General features: G+C 40.5%; 1 protein-coding gene across 1 annotated transcript in view; it reads right to left on the bottom strand.

Annotated features, from left to right (window-relative positions):
* Positions 1–22,072, bottom strand: part of Sox102F (transcription factor Sox102F) — a 122,375-nt gene extending 100,303 nt beyond the window's left edge. The window contains exons 1-3 of the mRNA XM_018542990.1: positions 21,871–22,072; positions 20,030–20,040; positions 19,488–19,582 (exon numbers count right to left, since the gene is read on the bottom strand). Of these exons, the coding sequence (XP_018398492.1) occupies positions 19,488–19,582; positions 20,030–20,040; positions 21,871–22,072 (308 nt within the window). The remainder of the gene's footprint in view (positions 1–19,487; positions 19,583–20,029; positions 20,041–21,870) is intronic.
* Between the last annotated feature and the right edge of the window lie 3,267 nt (positions 22,073–25,339).

The following is a 25,339-nucleotide window of genomic DNA, read 5'->3' as shown; positions in this document are numbered from 1 at the left end:
GTGCCCCCCCCCCCCCACACGCACACACGTGCGCTATTTCCGGCAAAGGATGCGACCGACTCGAAATTAGAAACCCGCGTAAGTAGCGGGTTGAGCTAGGTCAGGGCCATCGTTTCGAAGAAGCCATACTACCCACCGTCGAACTCCACCACCGCGGAGAGACATTTCTTAATGCGTCGCTGCATATATCATTCGAGAGTGCACAACAAATCTCTTATATAGTATACTACCTTCTAAGGATAAATTTAGCCAGCGTATAGAAGTTTTACGACTGCTGTTTATGGTGATTTACAGAGATTATTCCGTGTCATGCTGCATTTAACGCCAAGCAATTTCTCCTCTGGTGGTATCTCACCTCGGCATCAAAGTTCCGAGCGAGAAGCGATTTTATTAAAGATAAAGCTATCAGTAATGCATAATCGCAACTGCATTTGACGAGATAATTGAATGTGTTACTACTTGTTAAATGCACGAGTGATTTTATGACGTTATTCGTGCCATCAACCGTTATTGTCACGGTTTAACGCATCCTCGTGATTGGGACGGTCGCTAGAAAGGAAAGTAACGAATTCTAAGCCGCGAGCTGCGTTTCGACCGACCGCTTTCTGTACCTATATATACACGCACATATTTCAGACAATAATAATTTAAACACGTGTGGGCCATACGTGCCTACGAAGAAAACTCAAGGATAGATAGACATAACGGGCATTTGAGCCGTGTGTGGCTGTTCGATTATACCTTCGAGCTTAACGTTGCACCCTACGATACTGTGCGATGCTGTGCGTTGATGGTAGAGTTGACAACACGTATTTCCGGTTCTCTCGTCTGTTTTTTTGTTCGGGATATTATAATTGTGTGTGTGTGTATATATATATATATATATAAACACAGAAATACGCACATTATGTAATTTGTTAAAAATTTGTTACACACACTGTAAAAAAAGTGTGTAAAGTTGCATAAATAATATGTGTAAAAATATATAGTGGAAATATTTAAAATTGTGCGATTTTACGTGCAAAAAATTAGTATTTTGTACAATTGTGTAAATAGGTAAATCTTATAATCGTATATATTAAACGGAAAATACATATTTCTATAATTACCTAACTTTAATTGTAAATTTACTTTTGCAAATCGTTCAATTACCATAAAGAAGAATAATTTTATGTGTAAGTTGTAAATATTAAATAATAAAATTAAATAATAAAAAGAAAGATCCTCCCCGAATAAGACGATAAGTACGGCTTAGAATATACGTTAAAATTTCATTCATTTATCCCTTAGGAAAAGCGTATTCACCATAGTACACGCTGTATAGACTTTAATTAAGATTACAATTAACTCTCAATAATTTGTGCGTAATCAGAGTTTCGGATCTCCGAGCACAGATCCAACAGCTCTTGATACGAGCGAGGCAGACAGGAGAATGGAGAACAATTCCTTAATGGTTCGCTTTAAAGAGTAATGACTACCAAGCGGGACGCGCAATTTCTCGATGTTTTTGTTGCAAGCTAATACAGGATCCTACTTGTTATTCCAACGCGCCGAATATTTTTCATTGTCTCTCGATGTATTATCTGTGACGAGATACATACTTATAACTCATGTCATATTGTTATCGAATCGCATAAATCGTCCGTAATGATCTCGTTATTTCTGCGTGGAAATACATAAGACGACGGACGTTATTTATTAGCAAAATTATTAGAACGATTAAGCTATTAGTCAGACGCGTTAGACCTAAAGCCAACATATGTAAATCACTATCTTAATCGGAACAAATTCACGTAAATCCGGATTATAATGGCACATATAAATTATGTGCTTTTTCCATAATGAATCTAATTATGGCATAATTTTGTATCTAGCTTCTTTCTCCCTCCCTGTCTCTCGCTCTATTATTTTGTATCATAAATTATAAATATTAACTAATTTTATTTTTAAATGTTTTAAGTAAAAGATGTTAATTACACCTACTACTTTGTGTCTTGAACACAACTTTGTCAACTGCACAAACACGGTTGAAATTAAACGCATCTTTCCGGACAATCTGCGACTCGTCACGCACAGGCAGTGATACGACATTCCGGCAAGTAGTTCGGAAAACTTCACGTCGACCGGCTCAACGAGCTCGACCGACCAAAACACGCTCTTTCCACGGCTCTTACGGGAAGATCGCCGAGACTTTAGAAAGAGCGAGAGCGGGTTGGGCGGATTAGATACAGCGGAACGATGGAAGCAGCGCGCGTGGAACGAAAACGGGGAGGCGAATAAATACTCGTAGATGTAATCGCGGAAGGAAACAAGCGGCGGGATTGTTCGGCGGGAATAATTGAAAGCGCCGCTTCTTGAGCCTCTCATTCCCATTCCCGTCGTCGCTACCGCGCGGCTCTTAGCCGCTCCGCGCCGCGCCGGCAGGCGTCCTCCTGCGCTCTCCACTGCAGCTTGCAGCGTTACTCGCGCGGCATGCAGCCGACCGATCTGCGGCTGATCGCATCGCTCCCTGTTGATCGGTGGTTTCTACTAACGTATGCGCGCAATACCCTGCAGCCAACTGTCTGTCCTCATTAACGCCTGGAAAGAAGCGGCGGGCTCAACCGGGAGGGATGCAGGCTGTAATCGGTGTATCGGTGAGGCCAATAATGGTAGGATAATGATACGGCAATTTCTGTCTCTGTGACCGTAAATGTAGACCTCACGTTTTGCATTTCCCATGTTTTCTACGAGATGCGTTAAGCGATAACTTATCATGTTTGATAATTCTTTGCTTTTTTTAGTATTATTAAATTATTTTATTCAAAATAGACAAATATATATGTTTTTTCTTCTAAATGTATAGAATATGTTTGATATATAAAAAAATGTAATAAAATCAGTAAATTTTTCATTTAATCACCTTATGTAAAATCTACTTGCTACATTTAATATTACATGTAAAATAAAAAATAATAATAAAGTCAGGAGATTTTTCATTCAATCACACACGTTATATTTTTTTCGAGTAACTCAGTAACACATAAGTTAGTATAGTTCATTGTTAGAGGTATAAAATTTTTATTAATCATGAGATTTTATAAAAGAGAAGAGTTGAATGCTCTTTATGTACAACGGATACCGTTTTCTTACGGAATTTCCATCTAGAAATTCCAGACGTTGAAAATCCCACGTTCACGATACATATATGACTGTTGGATATTTCAAGGGATCCTGAAGTTCTGATGAAATCATCAAAACTTTCAGTTTCGTAACAGATTACAAGCAGATAATCCGTGGCACATTCACGAGCGCGATGAGCACGGATGCAATAAGGACCAAATCGCGTACCGCGAAATATAGAGACATAATCGATATGCGGTTTTCGATGGACGCTTTAAACCCATAATTAAATCTACTCACATCAGTCACTACGAATTTAAAAAACATCTATTTCAATCTGTCAAAAATCATGTATAAATACTCTTTAAATAATATGATTAATTACAATAACAAACAACATATGAATTCGTGTTATTAACTTAAACGCTGCAACGACACTCGACTTATGAAGATCGACGCTAAAATGTTGGAAAATAGAAAAACAGCTTCGCGCGGAGAATCCCATAATCGTACATCATCCTTTTATCCGTTCGAGCTATTCCTACAAAGTAGACGATCCGCCGCGTAGCACCTAGACTACTCGAGTTTTGGGGTAGGCTTCAATAATACAGCCGGTGGGAAATTGTGATCGAAGGATACTATTGGAAAGCGATACCTTAGCCGGGCGTCTGAATAAGTGATGGAACAATATTTTTAAAACGCCTATAATTCGTGGGCCATGCCTCGCCTGCGCCCTATGGCGAACCTGTATTTATCGGCCCGTGGAGTATAGAGACGCGGCCAAGAAAGAAGGACGATCATTTACGTCGATGGAGTGGGGTCGCCAGCAGGAGTCTCCGTCGCTCTCTTTTTACTCTACAATCGGCGGGTGAGTCGAACCGCTGGATTATTGCGGCCATTTATCGGCGTCGCCTAATGTTTTAGTAACGATGTCCAGCGCACGTGCGCCTATCCCTGTTGGAGTCGTTCTTCTGGTTTACGGTATAAAATTTCGTGGGTAAAACCCTCCGGAGAGCAACCACCACGGTCACGTGCATCGGTGAATATGTCGGATGCTTTAAAAGTAAATTCGTTTCTCGATGCAATGTGACAGAAGAAAATTCGCTTCGAGATGCACACAATATTGGTACAATGGATACGTAATCTCGAAGATTGCGAGATAATTGGCGTTTTACACGGGTTGATTTATGAGACTAATAATAAAAAAGAAATCATTAAATCGAATAAATAAGAGCCGACACGGTCGAGATTTGATCTTGATGTATAACAATGGTGTTAAATTCATTGAAAACATTCCAGTTAAAATACTTTCTAGTTCTTTTACCCAGTTTCATATATTCTTATATACAAATACATAAAAACACAACCGCCGTATTCCCGCAATGCACGAGCCTTTTTACGCGAATGCCACGGCTGCGTGAATAATACTATCTAAAATACATATACTAATCTTTATATCGGAGAAACCACCGCGTGCAAACCGAATAATCCCGCACGAGAAAGCAAGCAATATTCAATCGGAGAATATGCATCGGCCATACGTATGCAAATGGCCGGACACGCGGCACCGATTTGATGAAAGTGTCCGATTCACAATCCACCGTTCGCTGATAAAATAGAGGGATTTATCCCGCACGATGGACAGCAGAAAAACCGCTTCGCTCGTTTCTAGACGGAGTACGCGATATTCGAAATTGTTGGAATTCCTCAAGATAAAGTCTATTATTAGTTGCGAATCCGACTTGCGGATCCGCGCATTTAAAAGGTGATTCCTTCTCACGAGTCGCAATAACGATTTCAGGGGCTGCAATTCCGCCGATCATCAGCGGGAGCGGTATGTATACCGCGCACGTAGCGGGGCCCCGAGAGCTGTCTCTCGCGCTCGCGATCGTCACGATGCGGTACATCTCGTTAAAACTCCACCGTCTGGCCGTTTTACGATTTCGATCGACTATAAAGCTTATCTGGCTTTCTATTCGATTGGTATGTATAAAGGCGGATGGACCGACTACTTTCTCGCGCCCGCATTGGATTGTCGTGAAAGCAGGACGCACTTCTTGTATACGCGCATACTCGCGACGCGAGTCATCGTCTTTATTATACATATGTACTTCCCGTTGTGTCTCCTTGGCTCAACACGAATACGGTGGTATGTTGACCAGCGTGTGCTGCCGCTTTCACAGTTTTTCTTCCAAATTTCAGGGAAAAGATCATCATCCGCCACATCTCATTGTGCTGTATTTTATTGGTACACAGAGTGTTCTTGTCAAATATACCATACGTCTTCAATGTATTTTAATTAAGACTATAAAGTGAGACAGTATATATTAAAGAGATAACGTATGTACAGGGAAAAAGTATTATGACATTATATAAGACGTAATGTTGCTAGAATATGAATATTAAAGAGGGTAAATATAGTATTCTAGGAATATAACCTTTCTCTGTCTCGTATGATTTTAACAAAATCACTCATGGCCAGAGAGCGTTCTGTTAGAGCCTCTAGTACACATCAATCTAGATATGCAAATTTAGATTTCTCCTAAAAATTGGGAATTCTGAGAAGTAGGAAATACCATGGAATTAAAACGCACAAGAATTATCGGCGAGTCGTGCTTTCAAACCGTGTCATTTTGCCGTTCATGCGTAACCTCTAAGTAACTGTCATAATGTCATTCTGTTGCATACATTGTATCTCCACTAATCGTGAACCCGACGTCACGTATTATTTATATACGTGCGCATAATACCGGGCATATAATTTTTAAATATTACGCATGAAGAGTTCCAACATTAATTGGCACTCATTGCGCGCGCTGGTATCGTTGCATTAAAGTGATGTGTGCGCCGGCCGTAGCGGAACTCGTTCGCGCACCTGTGCGCAACAAGGACCCAGTGCGTATCTGGAATCCTGTTTGGGCGTAACGCGTTAACGTAAGGTCACCCGCGACTATATCAACGTCTCGGGATACGTCCGTTATATTGATTGCGAGAACACAAGATACCTGGCTTGAAACCACGCGCGCGCGCACGATGGCTCGCGGCGGGGAGGTAGCAGGCGCTGATTTCGCTGTAGCGTGCAAGCGGAAGCCTTCATCATGATTATCATCATATCTCCGCTAGACATCAAAGACTTATCTTTCCGCCTGTCTCAGTTCTCCCTCACCCACTCACTTACTCTCTTTCCCCCCTCCATCTCATAGTCCCAGTTCCTCACCCCCTCTGCCCCCCTCCTCCTCTTCCGTGGTCTTTACCGTCTCGCTCTCTGTATCCCTCGATTCTCTCCTTCGCTCCCTGGGCCCTTCCACCCGCCCTACCTATCCTTCCGTAGCCACTTTCTCTCCGAGCCGCACGCGTGGCTTTGGGGTTCCGAGAGATGACCATTTATAAATTACTCCCGAGTTCCTTGATATAGAATGCATCGGTTGATACTCGGATAGTCCATTACGTGAAATTAATACATCGTTTCCTTACGATCGACGTTGTTTACGAGAGAGAATGTTAATGATATAGCCATCTCCGCAAACGGTGGGTACGAAGTTAATCTTATAGAAGACGTTCTACTGATTACGTTACAAAAATAGTAACATCCTCTTATGCTAACTATAATTGGAGGAAGAGGGAACACGCACGGTGCGATAATTGTGAAAATGAAGAAAACGATATATTAACTGTATATACATCAAAAAGAATGCAGTGTTAAAAAGAACAAATCTAATCCATTGTCTGACTTGTGTGACTCTTATGTTCCTCGCCACGCGTTCTCAGCCCCAGTTAGGTCGGAAGAATAACATTATAACGTAACGGAAAAAAGGGAGAGATTTAGAGAAGTTGGAGACACATAGGCAAACGGAAGGAGGGCGCGGAACAAACACATGTTGCACACTCGCTGTTCGCCGGCTGCTGACTGCTTCGTTCACGGAGGAGAGGGAAGAGGAAAGAGGAGAGGGGGGTGGGAGAGAGAGAGAGAGAGAGAGAGAGAGAGAGAGAGTTTCTCTCATCGGCTTCTCTCGTCGCGATGCGTAACGTAAGACTAACAACACAATGGAAGCAACAGCTGCATGATAGATGGTGACTGCTGGACCGAGCGTCCACCAACATTGCCGATTCCGACGTTTCTTTCTTCGGCCCGGGGTCCAACTTTCCTCTGTTACACTCGCAGGTCCAAGTCGTTATCGGTCAGCTCGCGATTCGCGGAAGCGCGGACAAGAGAAGCGCGTCATGCAGGAATCTGACGCTGGCAACTCGATGGCGTCGCGTCGCTCGACGTATATCGGCGTGGGTTTGTTTATCGGCCGAAAAAGACCTTCTGGAAGACATCTGGCTGGGAGAGTGTTCACCGATATGCGTCACGCCTTATTGTGGGCCAGCTTCTTCAATCGCGCTCGGCGATTTCTCGAGATCCCTTTTAGTCCGTGATTTATGGGAACCGATATGATTTACACGACGCGAAGCACACACACATACACGCAAGGATTAAGTGGTGGCGTACTGCTGTCTATTGATAGACACGAGTGGTGTTTGTAATACCTCGCGATAGTACGTGAAATAATACGCGAGATTATAATAACTTCGCTTATCTGTCACGAGCAATTCCATCGAAATTCACCGCGGTATTTTCAAATGGAAGAAAGTGCAGGATGACGAAGCGGGCTTTATGTGCACCATATGCAATGACAGTGCACAAGAGATGTACCTGTGTATCAAGTACCTGTGCGGCATCCGTCTTACATCAATATACGCTAAACAACAGAGATTAAAATAATAGGAGCGCGTTTATCGATGAGCGCAATTTGCATAATGGCACGGACGGCCGGCAGAGAATAATGCGCATGCATATAAGATACAAGGAGCGCTACTACTGGTGCTCGTGATGTGCTTGCTTGCAGCCAACGCCAACGATGCAGCCTCCAATTAGCTTCTCATTGAACCTCGAAAGAGGAAGGAGCGGAACAAGGAGCCGGTTCGTCGCCGGCCATTCGCGCACGCCATTGTCATCCATTTGTTCATACAAATCCCTGACTATAATCATTTAATGCTCACATTCATCGCCGCTGCAGCATTGTACTGTCGCCGGTGCGTTAGTCCTTGGCACGCATGCGTGGTCGCGTCCTCCGACAAGGAGCTTAGGGCCTTAAGACGAGCTTCGTGCGACCGTACGCAACCGATGTAGCCCCTCTCTTCCGTCTCGTCTCCCTCGGCGAATACGAGTGTGTGTGTGTGTGTGTGTGTGTGCGCGTGATTACACGCAAGAGATCCGACGTTCCGCCGTATCGTCGAATTCAGACCGCTCGTACCTTCCGCGACCAATTAATCTCCGCCGTTGGAAATCCTTCGCGCCTTAAACGGCAGACCTATTGTGACGTCTTCCTTCAGCGACGGTGGGTGGTTCCTTGAAGAGTGGTGCACCTATGTTTCTGATTGTCGGCTCGATGTGCCGCGCACGTGAGGGTTTGTGTAGGAGCAGGCATATGTGTGTGTCTCTTGAAAATTTTCCGGCGCAACAGAAGAAGCAAATAATACGTAAAACTGCTCTTTGAAGCGTGACTTTAAGATAACTAGAGGAACATGTTTAAACAAATAAAAATCAATGTTTATAGCTACGATAAATTATAAATAAATAAAATTTTGTTCAACTCTCGTCGTATTTTCTATACCAATATCTGCTCGTAATTTTATAAAATCCCAAATCAATTATACAAAAATGTTGATTTAATTTTCCTCGATTTAGCTGAAACAATTTTCAGCCATTATAAATCAGTAGCAATAAATTGATCACAATCGTCTCTTCTTCTGTTTTTCTCGGATGCGGCCACCGGTGGTCGGCCGTGATACCGACGTTACGTTTTCGAGATGCTCCGCGCTCACAATGGATAATGCCTCGCGGGCATCGCGCTTTTAGCAGCAATCTAACGGCACTCAGTGCGCATGTGTGCACGTATACGTGTACACACGGGGGCCCCGGGACCAGAGATAGCCGCGTTGACTGAATACCACACGCACACCGAGCGTGCGAGCCGTTGCTCTTTGTGGGACGTTCAAAGAGCACAATGTCCATAGTCCGGAGCCGACAATGGGCCCTCCACAACTGGTTAATATCAAGGTTGTTTGAAGGGTAGCCTCCGATCGCGCGCGTGAACGTCGCGGTGTCCTCCTTGTCCTCCTCTCGTGATGCGCGTTCCCGTGAGAGTGTAGCATTGTGTCCGGCGAGCGCGAGGATAAAGGCGAATCTCGCGCCGACCGACTTCATCGCTCTCCGCAGAATATGTCCGCGTGATCATTTTTAACGAATCACGAGGAAAGAGCTGTGTCGCGCGCGCGGCGTCTCGTGATTTCTCCCGGCAGCTACAACCTCGCGCTTTCTAATGACACGTTACATTTCGCACTATATGTTTTACGCATTTCGTACAATAAATTTTGCCGTAAATTCGCGCCACAAAATCTCGCGTTACGAGATTAACTGCATTCAAGATACCATATGGTGGACATCTTTACACTGCTATTGGATTCTATTAATGAGTTCGTTAATAAAAATGTGCAATCATTTTTCCTTTGACAGGGTAATATCTTTCTACGTTTAATTTTAAATTTAATTATAAATAAATGGAATTACACAAATAAATAATTTTTAATACCTAGCAGCAATTTGGTTCGAAAACTTTGAATCGACAATAGCGCATATTTTTTTTCCTCACATCAATCATTTCTATTCAATATACATAAAACACAATATCATTATATCTACATTGTTTATACAGTAAATATTTATACACTTGATATGTATCTGTAAACGATATTGTATCAATGTCAATTGCGAACTAATACTTTCTCGACAGTTTCAATAGGATAATTTAACAAAAATGAGATTATATACGCATCGATGCATACATAATTTGGCTTTATAGAAAACAGATCAGCATGTTTTGCCACTGTTCAAGGAATGCGGTGTCAGTTGCCGCAACACTTGTGGCTAGTAATTGCGAGATAAACGTTTTTTACTGATTAATTGATAGTTTAACAATTATATGCTCGGTCGATTGCAATTTATCACTATATGGCTCGAATGCAGTTAATCTTCCGAAGCTGACACAAAAATCTCTAACAAAATTACTGATGTTGGGTCCGAAAGATCCATCATGTTAATTAATTTTAAAAAACCAAAATGATACAACTCATGTAAAATAAAATAATTAATCTCTATTTTAATAAGAATAATCCAAATTTGCAGATAAAACGTAAAAAACATAATAAAGAAAATTGAATTATCTAACATTTTGAATATAAAGAAATTTATAATCGAGTAAATCTACAGATCGTCAACTCTCCGGAAGATTAAAATAGCAACAAACTCAATACGTACTCATAAATAATTATCCATTTATTTGTAAATACAACTTCGTTGCAAAAACTACTCATAGAAGATTTTCTTTCCATTGATATCTGTATTCGTAAAGCTCGTTATTCGAAAAACATCCTTGGAATGTCTAATCTGACGATAAGTTTGTTACATTGTTTCAGACAATCTCGAATGGAAGGTAAACGCAAAAAGGGGATAAATTAAAAAATATATAATCCCTTAAAAAAAACTCGCTCTTTTAGTCGATTTTGTAAATAAATCGCATTCACGCGTAAGTTAAAAGAGAAGAAAACCAGGGTAAATAAAACATGGAGATGTAGAAAGGGAGACCGTTGTCTCTAGGGAGCAGTCAAAGCAGACGATGTCCCTGTAATAATGATCCGGGTATCAAACCACTGCGATGCTCTTTGAACGTTGTTCAATGACGAGAATAATAAGACCCAATCCACTTATTTTCATGTGAACTATGTGTAATAATACTTGTAACAATATAGGCATTTAAAATATTGGTATCAATGTATTAAATTATTAAAAATTTGTGACACGAAAATTATATCACTCAGAATTCCTAATCTTTTCTTTTTATGATTCTGCCATCATTACAATTAGGTAATAATACACATATACGAGAAAAAAATAGCTTAATAATTAATTAATAAGAAAAAAGAGAGATATGTGTCTTCTTATTTTTCATTATCAACATCGCGAAATTCTTAATTTAAAATTGTTTATTTGTACAAAGAGATTATTGCAACTACAGTTAATATTAAAAAAAGAACAGCTTATCAATCGCGATTTAGATTTTAAATTTAAAAACAAGAAAACCAATATGTCAATTTTATTTTCCTTTAAATCGTGAAATTTTCCTGTTTATTTAAGAAATATTTATATATGTGTTTACACTAAGTAAGTATGCATAATAAATGAGGATGTATAATAAATGATTATGTATAATAGGTAACCAGGTGAGATTGAGTTTACAGTTCTCTAATCACTAAGCTTCAACACATAATAATGCTGAGAGCCTGTTTTATGGGGGTGTTACCGCTAAACAAATGCGTCATGTGCGCCTTGATGAGCCTGAGCCTGAAATTGCCAGGTTCGCGAAAAAGCCTACAATTACATGTAAATTTATGTAGAGCGGTGCGTCATTAAGATCGCGGATTACGAAGCTGTGATCGTGAGCGCGTGCTGCGCGAGGTCATACGTGACCTTCCCGTATAATTGATCTATCATCCACTTGATACTTCACGAGTTCTTATACGCAGAGCTCTTTTTATCTTGATGGAAATTTAACACTGATTTAAGAATTATGAATTGTTAATATCAAACAGATTTTATGGATAGGTACGCGTAAATGTAATAAGCTGTAGATGTGTGTGTGTTCTTTAATATTTTTAAAGGTTGTCGATATATATTTTCTAATATTTTTGCAATTGAAATTAAATATCTATGAAATCATTTATATATTTCTCTCTCAAAGTTACTCTCTATTTATGAAATTTAATTTTTTATTATTATATTACATTGTAAGAATTTTATGTCAAACCACAAACAACATCTCTACACAGTCGCTTCGAGTTCCTGGTCGATCATACGAGGTTTCGCGCTTCCTTTTTGTCTTTTATTTCGCGTCTGCCCGTTATCAGAGGGAAACGCAGTGCTACGACGCGTCGTGTCGTATCGTGGGGATGACAAGCCAGTCCCGTCCTCCTCGAGGGAGTAGCAATTTATAAATAATTGAGCCGAGTCCGGTAAAAAATGAATTACGCGTCCCTGTACAATATGAGGAGTTGCTTTACAGTAAAACGAGCAAGGGACCCGCGAGACCCGTGGCATCGACATCGCAGACGATGCTGCTGCAGGATGGACTAGGAAGATACGGCGACACCGAGAGAGAGAGGGTAACATAAGCCGCATCAATTTTGCAATTGGAGAATTTTATGTTCGCGCGGGCTTCATATATTATGGACGAGCTTTCGCCGCGACGTCTATCCACCGCGCCTCTCGACCGACCGTTTGGTTCTTGGGCTTGCGTCTTTTCTTTTTTTATCTACTCTCGTGGACCTTGTCGAATTGGGGACCGACAGTTTTGTCTCTGCAGCTCGTTCGCTGAATATTTCATACTGGCGAGAATCAAGCTCCACAGTGAATATTGCATATACCTTACGAAATATGATCGCCTTATAAACTATAAATTAGGATCTAATATATTAATTATAAAAATGATAGATGGGCAAAGAAGATCGAACAAAAGAATTATATGTTGCATATATTATCTTTTATAAATAATTAATAATCATTATAATTAATACGTTACTAGTAAATTATTAGCAGTGTCTGTCAGCAATCTCTCTTAGCAATATTTATCAAACAGCATATACGTTGAGAGAAATGCCATTTTCAATTTAAAGATAAAACATAATACATTTCTACTTATTGCCATTTTAGTAATATGCTGACGGGTATAGATTTTATATCATCTACTTCTTTTACAATCATATATTATAATCAGTACGAATAATTTTATGGTTCAAGTAAAATATGTTTGTATTACAGAAAATCAAAAAGGAAAGAGACCTATTTAAAAAATTTTAGAAACCCCCATCTATAAACGTGATTATTTACGCTTGATAGAGTTGATATATGAAATTCTACGAATAGCAATTTCTTTTTTGTAATGTTTTAAAAAGTGGTTTGTATAGTTATCCAACCGGTTCATAACCACCAAACGACAGGCCAACGTTCGAGTCATTATTAAACCTAAAATAATTATAATATTGTCGTCATCATACATAAATAATAAAACATAAAAAGACATTTTTCGCAGAAAAAACTGGCCATTACGTGAAATCAAGTTTTTAATGAGTTATCTCGATTAGAGCTGTGATATAATTATGTTCGATGATTACAAATTACGTAACACAAGATACAAAATTATTTTATAAAAAACGTACCTTATAATCCAATTATTATAAATGTTTCTCTAAATTAAAAAAATAATTTCGTTTTACGTAATTTGCCTCGTGCTACACATTCACGGAAAAGCTGACTCTGTATTTTAATTCTTACAAATGTAATCTTATAGAGCACAAGATACCTTCCTTTTCCGACTGAAATTAAGGAAACAAATATCACAGAAGCGCCGGAAGATAAAAGGAAAAGTAATACGGTGCAATTCGAAAGATAAAGTCGGTAATGCTTTTGGCTTTCGCGCAAACATCGTTTTAATCCCCATTTCAACAAAGTCCCACGCAGAAAGGACCTGGAAGTTATATCCCTGCAAAGAGAAACAGCGCGAAAGAGGCGTCGGGAAGGGAGAGGAGAGTAGCGGGTTGAATCGAGGCGAGTAATCAGGGAGACATTATTTTCCCTTTGAGACCTCCCGTGTTTTATTACGAAGGAAAACGTATAATCTGCTTGTGCAATTCGGCCGACCGAACTCGTCCCTGTTTCGTCTTTAGTTCATCGATCATTCGCAATTGACGTGCTCGATGGAATTCGGCGCCACACTCGAATACTGGTCGAGGGGTGCGCCGATCTTTAGTTTTCCTTTGAATTTATTGACAAGTTCAACGAAAGAACGATGAAAGGATTCCGACGTAAAATGCTGAAGCGGGAAAATGGGAAATATTGCTCGATCGACCTTTTATAGCGATGGCGTAAAATAAATTCTTGCATTCAATTTGAGATTGGTAACAAGAAAATTTTTCACTAATATGTAATATTGTAATTGCAGTTTTGTGTGAATCACCATAATCCTTTGGTTCGAACGTCAGTCTCGAGCTTTGAGCTGAATCAAGCCGAATCGAGATCCCTGTCGCGACTACGATGTGGAATTTTTATTCTCCATGGCGTTCCATTATACGCGCCGAAAAAATACTGCCCCTTCGCTCTTTCTTTCGCGGCCTCGCTCATCGCCCAGAGAATAACATTCGCACTTTACGATTATGCTTGCCTACTTTTTTTTGTCAAGGAGGCCGGCTCTCTCTCGGCATCAACAGCAGATTCACGATCGGCTGTTCCACGCACACAGGCTCCGATTAAAAGTCGACACAACGGTCACTATGGATCACACACTGAATGGTCGGCGAGTTTCGCATAAATCGAGAATTAAATAGACAAGCTTCCCAGGATCTGCATAATCTCGCGAGAGTATGTTAATCCTTGGGCGATGTATTCTAAACAACCTGATACTATTCGATGCTAGTCTTTCTTTCATTATACCCGAACAGATACGCGCGTTTGAAATTGTTTCGACAAAAACTATAAATATAAATAAATGTTATGTAAATTTCGGAATAACTATGGATATTATGAAACATGCCATTTCATACGATTTACATATTTCCTTCATTTAACTGAGAATAATATTTTTACGTGCGATAACACGATTCTTTAAAGGAATAAATTATCGAGTATAATGAGTACAAAAAGATATCGCAAACATCGCAACGACAGCGTGACGCGATGTTATTTCTACTCGGATTTATATTTTGCTTGATATTTTTGAAACACCATTTGTGTCACTTTAACGACCATACGGTGACCGGATGTCGTAATGACGTACCGACAAAAGCGCGCGTTTTAACTTCTTTTTCTTTCTTTCTTTCTTTCTTCTCCGCAAGTCGGCTCGCTTGCCTCTGTGTAGCTTTATCCACAGTATATACTCTTAATGCATTCTTTGCATATTTTCAATTCGCTTTTGTTATTCTGGCTCGCTGTCTGCAGGCAATCGAGATTTTCAAACGCACAAGATTGTGTCGTGTGTCATCGAGGTGTGATATTCTTAAAGCATTTGTCGTTGCCAAAAATTTGAATTATCGAATAATAATACGCGATGACGACTGATATTCGTGTCTCCGAACGCGAAGGTGACACGATACTTTTTTTGCACTCGAAAAAATAAAAATGTGATGAAAATCGCGCGTCATTCCATTTTGGTCTTCTAGGCTCCGTATTTCGCAAAAGTATACCGTCGCATATTTTGTCGCGTTCCTCTCCATAGTTTCTTTTTTCTCTAAAGATAAGATAGACGGATTCTATGCATCTGCTTTTCTTTCTCCTTTGATTTTTCATTTTATCACGCAAAGTGACTTTAATAATCCCTTGGAGGAAGAGAATTATGACTAACAAGTGCCAAAGAAGATATCATTTTTTGTTATGCTTTACGAGCATATCAAGAGATGACTTCTTCGTGATGCTGTCGCGCTCGGATCGCTCCCAATTTAACATTCGCGTCTGAACCTGTTTTTTTCGCTTTCTTCGGAGAAACAAAATTTAGCGGAAGCTTCGGGATTTACTTCGAAGAACGTCGCGACGTGCGCAATCGCGAATCATCATTGTGCACAAAGGAGTGATAAGATTAACCGGCTCTCTTTCCCATCGTCGAAAATCTCTCGAACTAAAACCGTGTAACATTTTATCGTTGCCTTGGAAGATACGCTGATACTACAGGTTTATTGACAAGTGCGAGATGGAACGACGATACCGGCGTACTCGTAGCTATTTACTTAGCGTTTTGCTATTGGTAGCGGCATGTCAATATCACGTCAAACGCGACATCCGTATTCGGGAACGGAAACCAATGTTCGAGAAATCTCATTACGTGAATTCGCATTACATCATTATGCCAAAAATTGTCAAGATTTAGGAAAATGGAAATATTATCGATATTATAACGTCTCTAAATTTTCTAAATAATACAAAATCCAGATATTTCTCTTAACGATGTCATACAATCAACATAGATAAGTAAAATTAATGCCCCTTTTGTATCAATGAAATTTAAATTTAATCTTGGTTCTCAACTGACTCTTCATCATTTTCTAATGCTCGTTTCTACCAATATATAAGATTAACTTTTATCTCAACTTGGTCTTCATCTTTTTCTGATTCTTAGAACTAGAAAGAGATAAAGAGTTAGTTGAACCAAAATTAAAGTTTAACTACATTAGTAGAAACGGGCATAAGAATTAAAAAAAGATGGATGAACCGAGATTAAAGTTCATCCCCATTGAAAAAAAAAAAAAAAAAACAGGCATGAATCGTCTTCCGCGTGCGATGGAACGAGGACCGTCGACAATTTTTTTAGTTGTCTGCAAAATGACAGCCATTCGGCAGGTATCCATCAGCAATCGTTCAATAAATCGAACCGTGCCCGCGAATTTCCCGTTCTCGCAATGGACGGTAATTCAATTCCGTTTACGCAATTTCGCGCGTTCGTGAGTGGCGGAGCGATCGACGACTCAACGGGTGTCCCGATCGTTTCCCGTCGTTTTCAGCATTTCTTTAACGGCGTGCAAATCGTAACTCGTTCACCACCTACGAGAGATCGATGGAAGGTTTCCTCTCGCCGAAGCGGCTGCCGATCGCAATCTTCCGCGACTCGCACGGCCCCGTGGCGATTCGCTACGCTTGTAAATTGATCGTGGCTGTGCACACCGCAACTGAAAGTGATCTGCTCGTTAAGTATCGTGGGGTCCCCGAGAAAGACAGCGCCTGGAAAGTAAGGCGGGAGAGGGGAACAGCGAGATCGCGATCGAGAAAATAACGACGATACTCCCGACATACGCGATTAATGGCGAAAGTCGTGAGCGCGGCCGGGAAGAAGGTTTGCTCTCGCCACACTTCTTGTCTCGAGTCGATCTTACGCGAGCGACGACGGAACTTGAATGGTTACGTAAGCTCGCGGTAGCTCGCTTCCGCTTTGTATATAATATCAACAGAGATTGCCACTGGCGTGGAAGATTGTAAAGTAAAAGTTCGGTGCCCGTAATATGTTGCGTGATGCATAGAATGTCCGACCGTTATTACTGTTATTATTAATGGATTCTTTGTAATAGATTTCTCAACTGTGAGATTTCGAGGAGGGTATTTTAGAGCGCAAAAAAAAATTATAATTAGATATAATATACAAAATTTGGCAGTAATTAATTTATGTTATTTACTTTTCTTTAAGTTCAATTCGTTAATTAATTGGAGGTCTCATAAATGAAAAAGATTCCATTAATAAAAATGACAATTATCGAATAAACCTTGCGGTTTGTTTCGTTAGCATAGCGAACACATAATGAAACGATAGTATAATTTTAACATACCCAATCGGTTCCATCTCTCGACGATACAGACGAGAACTTGAGAATGTTCTGAACGCGCGCAACGAAAACGAGAAATACTCAATCCACAAAGTCACATCTCACCAAATAGTACTTCTGCTTAGACCGCCATCCTGAAAACGCCCGACAATCATTATTCTCGCAATCATATCCGAATTCGGCGTGTCGCGCGCCGGATTTCTCGCAGGTTGGGAGCGCGCGTCCGGTTTTCGCGACGACACCCCGTATATCGCCTGGGAAAATAAATCTTGTGGACACTCACCGGGAGGGAGACTGGACACTGGAGGCTGTCACCGGACACGGGTTGCAGCGACTGCAACAGATCGCGTGCGTGAAAGAGAGGACGGCTATCAATGGCTGCATTATACAATACTCGGTGGTGGTATATACGGCAATACGTGTTCGCCGGCGCGAATTGCGCGAGTGAGCGTACGTGCGCTCGCGTGCACCATTGCCCGTATATACACGTGCACGCCAAGGATGCGTACGTGTGCGTATATAGATACCACCGAACGGGTCCACACCGAACGGGGCGTGCTGTACACCGCGCGCGGCAGGTATTGCCGCCAAGAGAGGCACTCTGGCGCGCATAACCCGTTCACGAGCGAGCGAGAGACCAACGGACGAAACCGTTCGTAAACAACGAAGATAAACGATATGTGCGTGCCTGTGCTCCACCCTGTTCTTGGGTTTACTTTTCGACGAGTATTTCGCCGATTAGATATCGCTCTTTTGCAAACACTGCGCTGCGAGCGCGTCCGATTATTGTACGACATCTTCCACTCTGTCTCTTTCCTTTTCTCGCTCTTCGTGCCTTTCGTTGCTCTCTTCCTCTTTTTCACGTATTTATCACCGCTCCGATACCCGTCATATAATATACGTACTTCATTTCTATGTCCCTCCCCCCCTCCTCCTCTTCTTGTTCCCATCATGAAAACTTCTTCCCCCCTTCTCTCTCTCTCTCTCTCTCTCTCGTCCATTCCTCTCCTTCCATCTTTCATTCTTCGTCCCTCTTTTGATCTCACTCGACCGGATCGACCTGTTCACGTATACAGCCGCAATAACTACATCCAACCCGGGTCTTTTTTCGTTAGGCCGTTCTTACGCAGCTTGAAAACGAATTGACTTATTGTAAAACCGTGTTTCACCGTTCGTAATTGTCCGCGCGTGCCTGTGTGTGAATACTTAGTTCGAACATCGAGTCAAGTATGTGGCGAGCTTTTTCTCCCCTGTCGTTTATGCTGCCACGTGCGAGACTCTAAGCAAATTCTATTTTTCATGCTGGCCAGTTTGAATAACTTATTCGTATTGTTAAGCGAACGCGATTCAGGCGAGGCAATCGAACGCCCGTAAAAGCCAATCTTGAGTTGTACGATCGAAATATAAATTATTTTGATAGCGTATCGCTGCAGTACAGAAGAGAGATATCACAGGTTCTCCGCCGTACTTCCTTTCATAAAACGAAAATGACTTAACACTTCAATTCACAGATATCAATGTTTTCTTCTGCTAGATAAAAACTGGGAGGACAAATATGAAAAAACTAAAAAATATTTTCAGATCCATTTGACAGTTGTAACGGGAAATGTGAATTTCCAACGTCGAAAAGAGCTATTATATGTATGACTACGCGTTAACATGATTTCAATTGAAATACGCTTGTACAGCTATATGCAGGCGCAACGACTCGATATAATAGATACGTGTTGAACTCGCGAACACGCTATACGGAGATGTATCACTAAGGAAAGCATCGCCGATAAGTCGTATTGGGTCTGTAGTCAGACTACAGCGATAGATTTCATAGTAATGTTAAAGGTCTTTATGGGTTCCATTAAGTCACATTGTACACGGCGAATAGCCGGCATCCCCAATGAATAAGCACAATAAGCAGGTGCCGTTGGACTTACCGACTTCGAATCTCCTTCCAGCTGATCGGGTTTACGGCCGTATCGACCCCGTCCACCGTCGTACAATTACGGCGAACATCAGGAAGCGCACCGTCCTGCAGACAAGAAAGAATCTTGGTCAGTTTGACGAATAATGCGAAACGTCATTCCGCAACGTTTAACCTTTGATAAAGATTCCGTGTAACGCATTTAGAATTATATTTGTCTAATATGTTCTCACATATTATCTGTATCATCAACATCATTCGCGCGAGTTATCACAACTGATTCTTTAATTCTGTTAAAGGGTTTCTGACTCGATCATACAAAATACTAATGTTAAAGAACAGTGACAATAGTATAAAAAATTTGACGATCATTGTAAAACTGAACTCCGCATCAAAGTCTTCTCATCATTTGCATCACGTACTTTCTATGTAAATCATACAATAATTATTGTATTGATTATACGATTTTCAATATACATTAAATATATAGACTGTCCAGTAGATACCGTAATAATTCTTAAGAATAGATTGCTGAGAAAACAAAAATCCTAATACCAAAATCGGAGCTATAATAATTTTTGAATTATAAGCATTTAAAATAAATAGTGAATCCTATCGCTTAAAATTCGCGCGTTCAAATATAGTACTACAACGATTACAACACAAACTGCCTAAACGCGCAAACTTTAAGCAATTCACCAAGTTTAAATGTTTAAGTTGCAAAAACTATTATATTCTCGACATTTTTTAGCATATTAGAATATTCGTTCAAAAATAATTTCAAGAATCTATCCATTTACACTGTTGATACGGTTTTTATCGGATTGCATATATTTGACAGTAATTATAAGACTCGATATAAGATATAATATGCATTATTTATTAGCCGTAAATCAACAAATTCCGACTTAATGTTACTACGTAATTTAATTGGATCGATACGGTTCGAAGAAAATAAGAAAAAAATAAATGTTAAAAGCGCATAGTTAAATGATAACAAGAGATAACAATGCATAAGGCGTATATTCTTATGTCACTTAAGTTAATAGAGAGGACATGATAAGATAGAGCTATTAACCATCCATCCATTTGCACAAAAACTATATAACAGAATAAATGTAAATAAAGTTCATGATTCAGAGCAAGAGAAAATTAAATAGAATTTAGCGATAATCGATTTCCTCTTGATTTCGATCTTGAACCATCCATTACGAGAAGGGAATTAGAAATTAAAAATAAACGATCGTAAAACTCATTGCAATACCTATTTTGAAATTGCCAACAATTTGTATTTTCATAATAATATTGAATAGTTAAACAACCACGATACTATACAAAATTTTAAAAAAATATAAAATAATTTTAAATATGAATATATCGAAGTCATTACGATAGCCTCTATTCAAACAATGAAAAAAGAAATAAAAAGAATAAAATTTGTTAAATAGGTATCTAGAATTCGTTTCGTATTCGAGTTGAAAGATGGGCAATTTGCGGTTAGTTACCCATGGATACAAAAGATCCTAAGAGAAGACAAAGCACGATGATTCAGAAGTAGGAGGAGAGAAGAACTTGGTAGATGACACGAGATTCCTACGAAGGTAGGTACTATGTCATTGTCTTTTTCTTCTCCATTTTGCTGCCCCCCCTCCCCCGCCTCTCTCTCTTTCCTCCCTTCCTCTGTCTTATGTACTTTCTATGGTTTAACGTTTTCGACTTGAAACGCCGACATTCCTACCGCCGCATGGAATCCGACGATGTTAAATGAATCGTCTTGAGAAAATATAAGTGTCCACTAAATTCTTTTTTTGCTTTTTTGTAATTTATAACCACGTATAATCATTTAAGCAACTGATAAACACTCGATGGTATTTCATTAGCTATATTGTGTAATTATAATAAAATAGTTGAAATAATGATTTATGAACAGCGATTTGTACTTTTTAGTGAAATATCGCTTTAATTCTTTTTATATTATATGTGAAACAAATCGGTGTCAAATCTTTCATTAATCAATCGATTAAAACATTTAAGTGGATTTACACAATTAATGTCTCGAAACCTACTAATTATAGTACAATCTTTTATTCAGTTATATCGAATATATATTGTAATTAAGAGAATAAAATTATTCATATTACGTCTCATTTAAAAAGCAGATTCTTGCATCGAAATAAAAATTTTCGAAACGAATATAAAATTATATTCTGCGCATAAAAGTTCGATAAAAATAAAATCATTTCATCATTCGATCTATAGCGAACGGAAGTCGTTGTCTTTTAGGCACTCCTTTCTCGAAAACTGGTAGGATCATATCGTTCCGGAAGATCGCAGGTAGCGCCCCGCTCTATTAATAGACCGGTTGATCAATTCGCAGGCGCGTCGGCTAGGTTTACCTGTGGCACGTGGGCGTTCCTGGGTAGCAAGCAGCCGTAAAGTCGTTAAGTAGCCACTTCGGACTTTAGAATCAGGAGGTGATGGATCATTAGCCCCGAGGATCTTTCCGTAACCTACGGTCTCTGTCGAGCCAATACTGGTTACATGCTTCGACAGGATACCACCGTGAAGCATGTAATCGTTCAGTCGAGTTTCAACCATCCGTGAAGTAAAAACGATGTCTGCGCGATCGTGACGATGCTAAATCGTAACGTGAATTAATTTTCTTCCAAATTTAAACAAACTGCAATAATGTTTTGCAATCACAGAATTACGTAAATACAATACAATAGTAATATCACTCGATTTTTCCCACCTTTCATCAAACACTTTCCTTTCTATTTTTTTTTTTTACCGTGTCAAAGAAATGAATTGCATGAGCATCGAATTATACAAAAAGATTAAGTAAATGGAAAAACACGTACAATAATTAGCAAATGAGAATACACGTGGATATAGGTGATCGTGCAGCGCTAATACGGCCGTTGATAAATTCGCGAGCGTGAAGCGATATAGCCGCAGGCGCACTACGGTTTCTAGACAGTGAGAAGCCATAAAGACGCTAAATAGCCACTTTCGACCCGGTAAGAAAGTGGTATTAGAGCGTTAGCCCAAGGGTGAGAAGATTGGAGCCAACAGCGTATACGAAACGCTTCGAGAGAGTACATAAAATCAGCTTGGATTACGCGCAAATGGATAGAGAGACGAACGGCACGGAAATTTGTGATGGGAGCATCTCTCTAGTAATAATGAGTTCGATGTGATGCCAGGGGGACGTCGTGCTCGCTAGTATAAATGCCGAGCGCGTTCCAGTTTATTTCTCGCCGTGCCAGGAACGCGCAACAAATCATCGGCAGTGGTACACCGTGGATCGTCTCTTTATGAGCGCGCGGTCGTTATGAAGCGTCAAATGCACATATCGCGATCGAAAGTACCGATCTCGCTTTCGTTTCACGACCATATATTTGTCAATGGCGATTCGAGTCGCCATAGTTTGTAATAGAAATTATTTAGCATGATTTTAGTATACCAATGCGATATTTCAGGATTGATGTTATTTCCATTATATGGAAAGAACAGAATATTACGATATGGATTTACATTACGTAACGTGTGTAAAAAAGGAAATTACATTCGTAAGTTAAGTGCACCGCTCACGTCGTATTGTTATAAAGTGGTCACATCCATACAAGTACATGCAGCAATATCTACAGTAGTAATAAACTATAGAGTAATTAAAACCGGTAATTGAGATAAGCAGGAAACTTAATACTGGATTAGATATAGTGCGTAGTAAAGTAAGATGTAGAAATCGCTCAGCGTCACAGATCAGTCGCAAAGATAGACAGAATAATGCGTTTTATAAATAGCGACTTAGTAGAGAACGGGAAGGCCCCGGCAAAACAATCAATGTATGCGAATGAATGCACGCTGAATGATCGATAGATATCGCATGATACAAGAGCACGTATTGTATTATACATATTATGCATAACGAGTAAACAAGTTATATTGAAACAGACAGCTCACCAAAAAGGTAAGATACCGCGGCAATGTGTAAGATATGCTAACAACGCGTGGGTATTTTCTGGAAATAAGAGAGCATACGAGATAAAGACATAAACGACGTTTTAAACTGCTAGCGTTTCCGAACGGCATGCCGAAGAAATGATCCAAGTATTCACGGGAATCGGCGCGGAAGAGCCGCGAATATATGCGATCGGTCAGGTAGTTCAGTGGACGAGCGGTTTGCCGGTTGGAAGGTGAGTCTCTCCGAGCTGCTGGAAGGATGCTGGAGAGGCCGAGTGGTGGCGGCACGGCCGGTGTGGTCAGGTGGCTCGCAAGGACGCGGCAGGCCATTCACCCGTTCACCCATTCGCCCCCCCCCCCCTCCCGCCCCCTCGCCGCCGGCTGTCCCTCTCGCCACCGATCATTATACGTACATGCCGGTGTTCACGTATATACACGCGTGCACACACACACACACACGCGCGTGGAATCATCGCGGATCTCTCTTCCTCTCCTCCGCGAGCTGTTGTTCCTCTCTCCTCCTTCTGTATCTCGGTGTTCTCCTACCTACCTCCCCCCCCCTCCCCTCCTCCTCCTTCCCTTTCTCACCGTTCAGTCGTCTCCGCTCTAGATTTGAACGCGAGCGCAGCCTTAACTAAGTTACCGGTATTTGTACTCCCGAGAAATCGCCGGTTACTGTTATCCCCCCCCCCCCCCCCGCGCGTGTAAACACGATAATTGACCCGTTACACTTTGCACCTCGTGCAAACGAGAATTTGTTTCTTTAAGACGAGATACACACGCTATGTCCCTCACTTTTTTAATCTTATTTTATTTTCCATTTTTGTCTCAGTTCTTAGCTCGAGTAATATATATATAACGCACGTAAGTGTACCAGTAATGCCGTGAAAGTACAGTAGAAATTAGGGGTTTATATAGCGTAATTCTGAACGGCATGAAAACGATATTATTACAGCAACATTATTAGCATTTTATGGTCGCTACGTTTATTAAAAATTTAAGGAGACCCAAACTATACGGATGTAAGATGTAAAGTAGAAAAGAACATAACGGGAAGAAGGATTAATATACATAGCGACGGTTTGAACAATAATTATGCCATATAGTTCTTCTTTAATCATTTAAACAGCGACATAAAAACTCAAAACAACAGACATGCACGCACGCGCGATTAAAACAGGTTTGCCAGGTTTCGGGTTGATTTACCTTCGATTTATGAGCACGGATATTAACGGCGTATCTCGACGTCTGCATAAATCTTGGAATCCGGAAAAGAAATCGATGGCATCAAATCGGGCCAAGATTTCGCCTCGATACGATGATCGTTTTTCATTCTTCAAAATAAAATTAATGCGTTATGTTAATAAAGACGTATTATGGAATGACGATTAGCACAGAGAGATAATATTAATTGAAAATAAAATATTCAATATTCAGGTACTAACTTCACAGATTACGAAAGATTATTATTTGAAATGAGAATTCAACCACCGATCGTGTTCGCTCTTATCCGATTTATATGTACAGTGGGATTTATTGTTTCGCTCATCACACCCATAAATATCCGCGTATCATCGGAACATGAGCAATGTGAGCAACGTATTATGATCACGAGAGCCCTTTACGACAGGCTAAGCTCGTTAATCGCGCATTCCCCCGCGGCTGGTATCAGCACCACCGCGTAAAACAGCCCATCGACGACTTGCGACGTCACGTTAACATCGAGCAATGCTTGCGGCAATGACGTCACGGATGAAATAATAGACGGTCTCTCGACCTCTCCTTCTCTGCGGTTCTCTCCATCTTCCTCTCTTCAATCGAGGAGTTTCGTACGGTACCTTCAGAAATCGAGAAGAATGAGCGAACAAGAGAGAGCGAGAGAGAGAGAGAGAGAGAGAG

Source organism: Cyphomyrmex costatus, unplaced genomic scaffold (assembly GCF_001594065.2).
Source record: "Cyphomyrmex costatus isolate MS0001 unplaced genomic scaffold, Ccosl1.0 scaffold36, whole genome shotgun sequence".
Classification (NCBI taxonomy): domain Eukaryota; kingdom Metazoa; phylum Arthropoda; class Insecta; order Hymenoptera; family Formicidae; genus Cyphomyrmex; species Cyphomyrmex costatus.
Note: the sequence above shows the minus strand (reverse complement) of the source record. Positions and strands in the feature narration are given on the sequence as shown.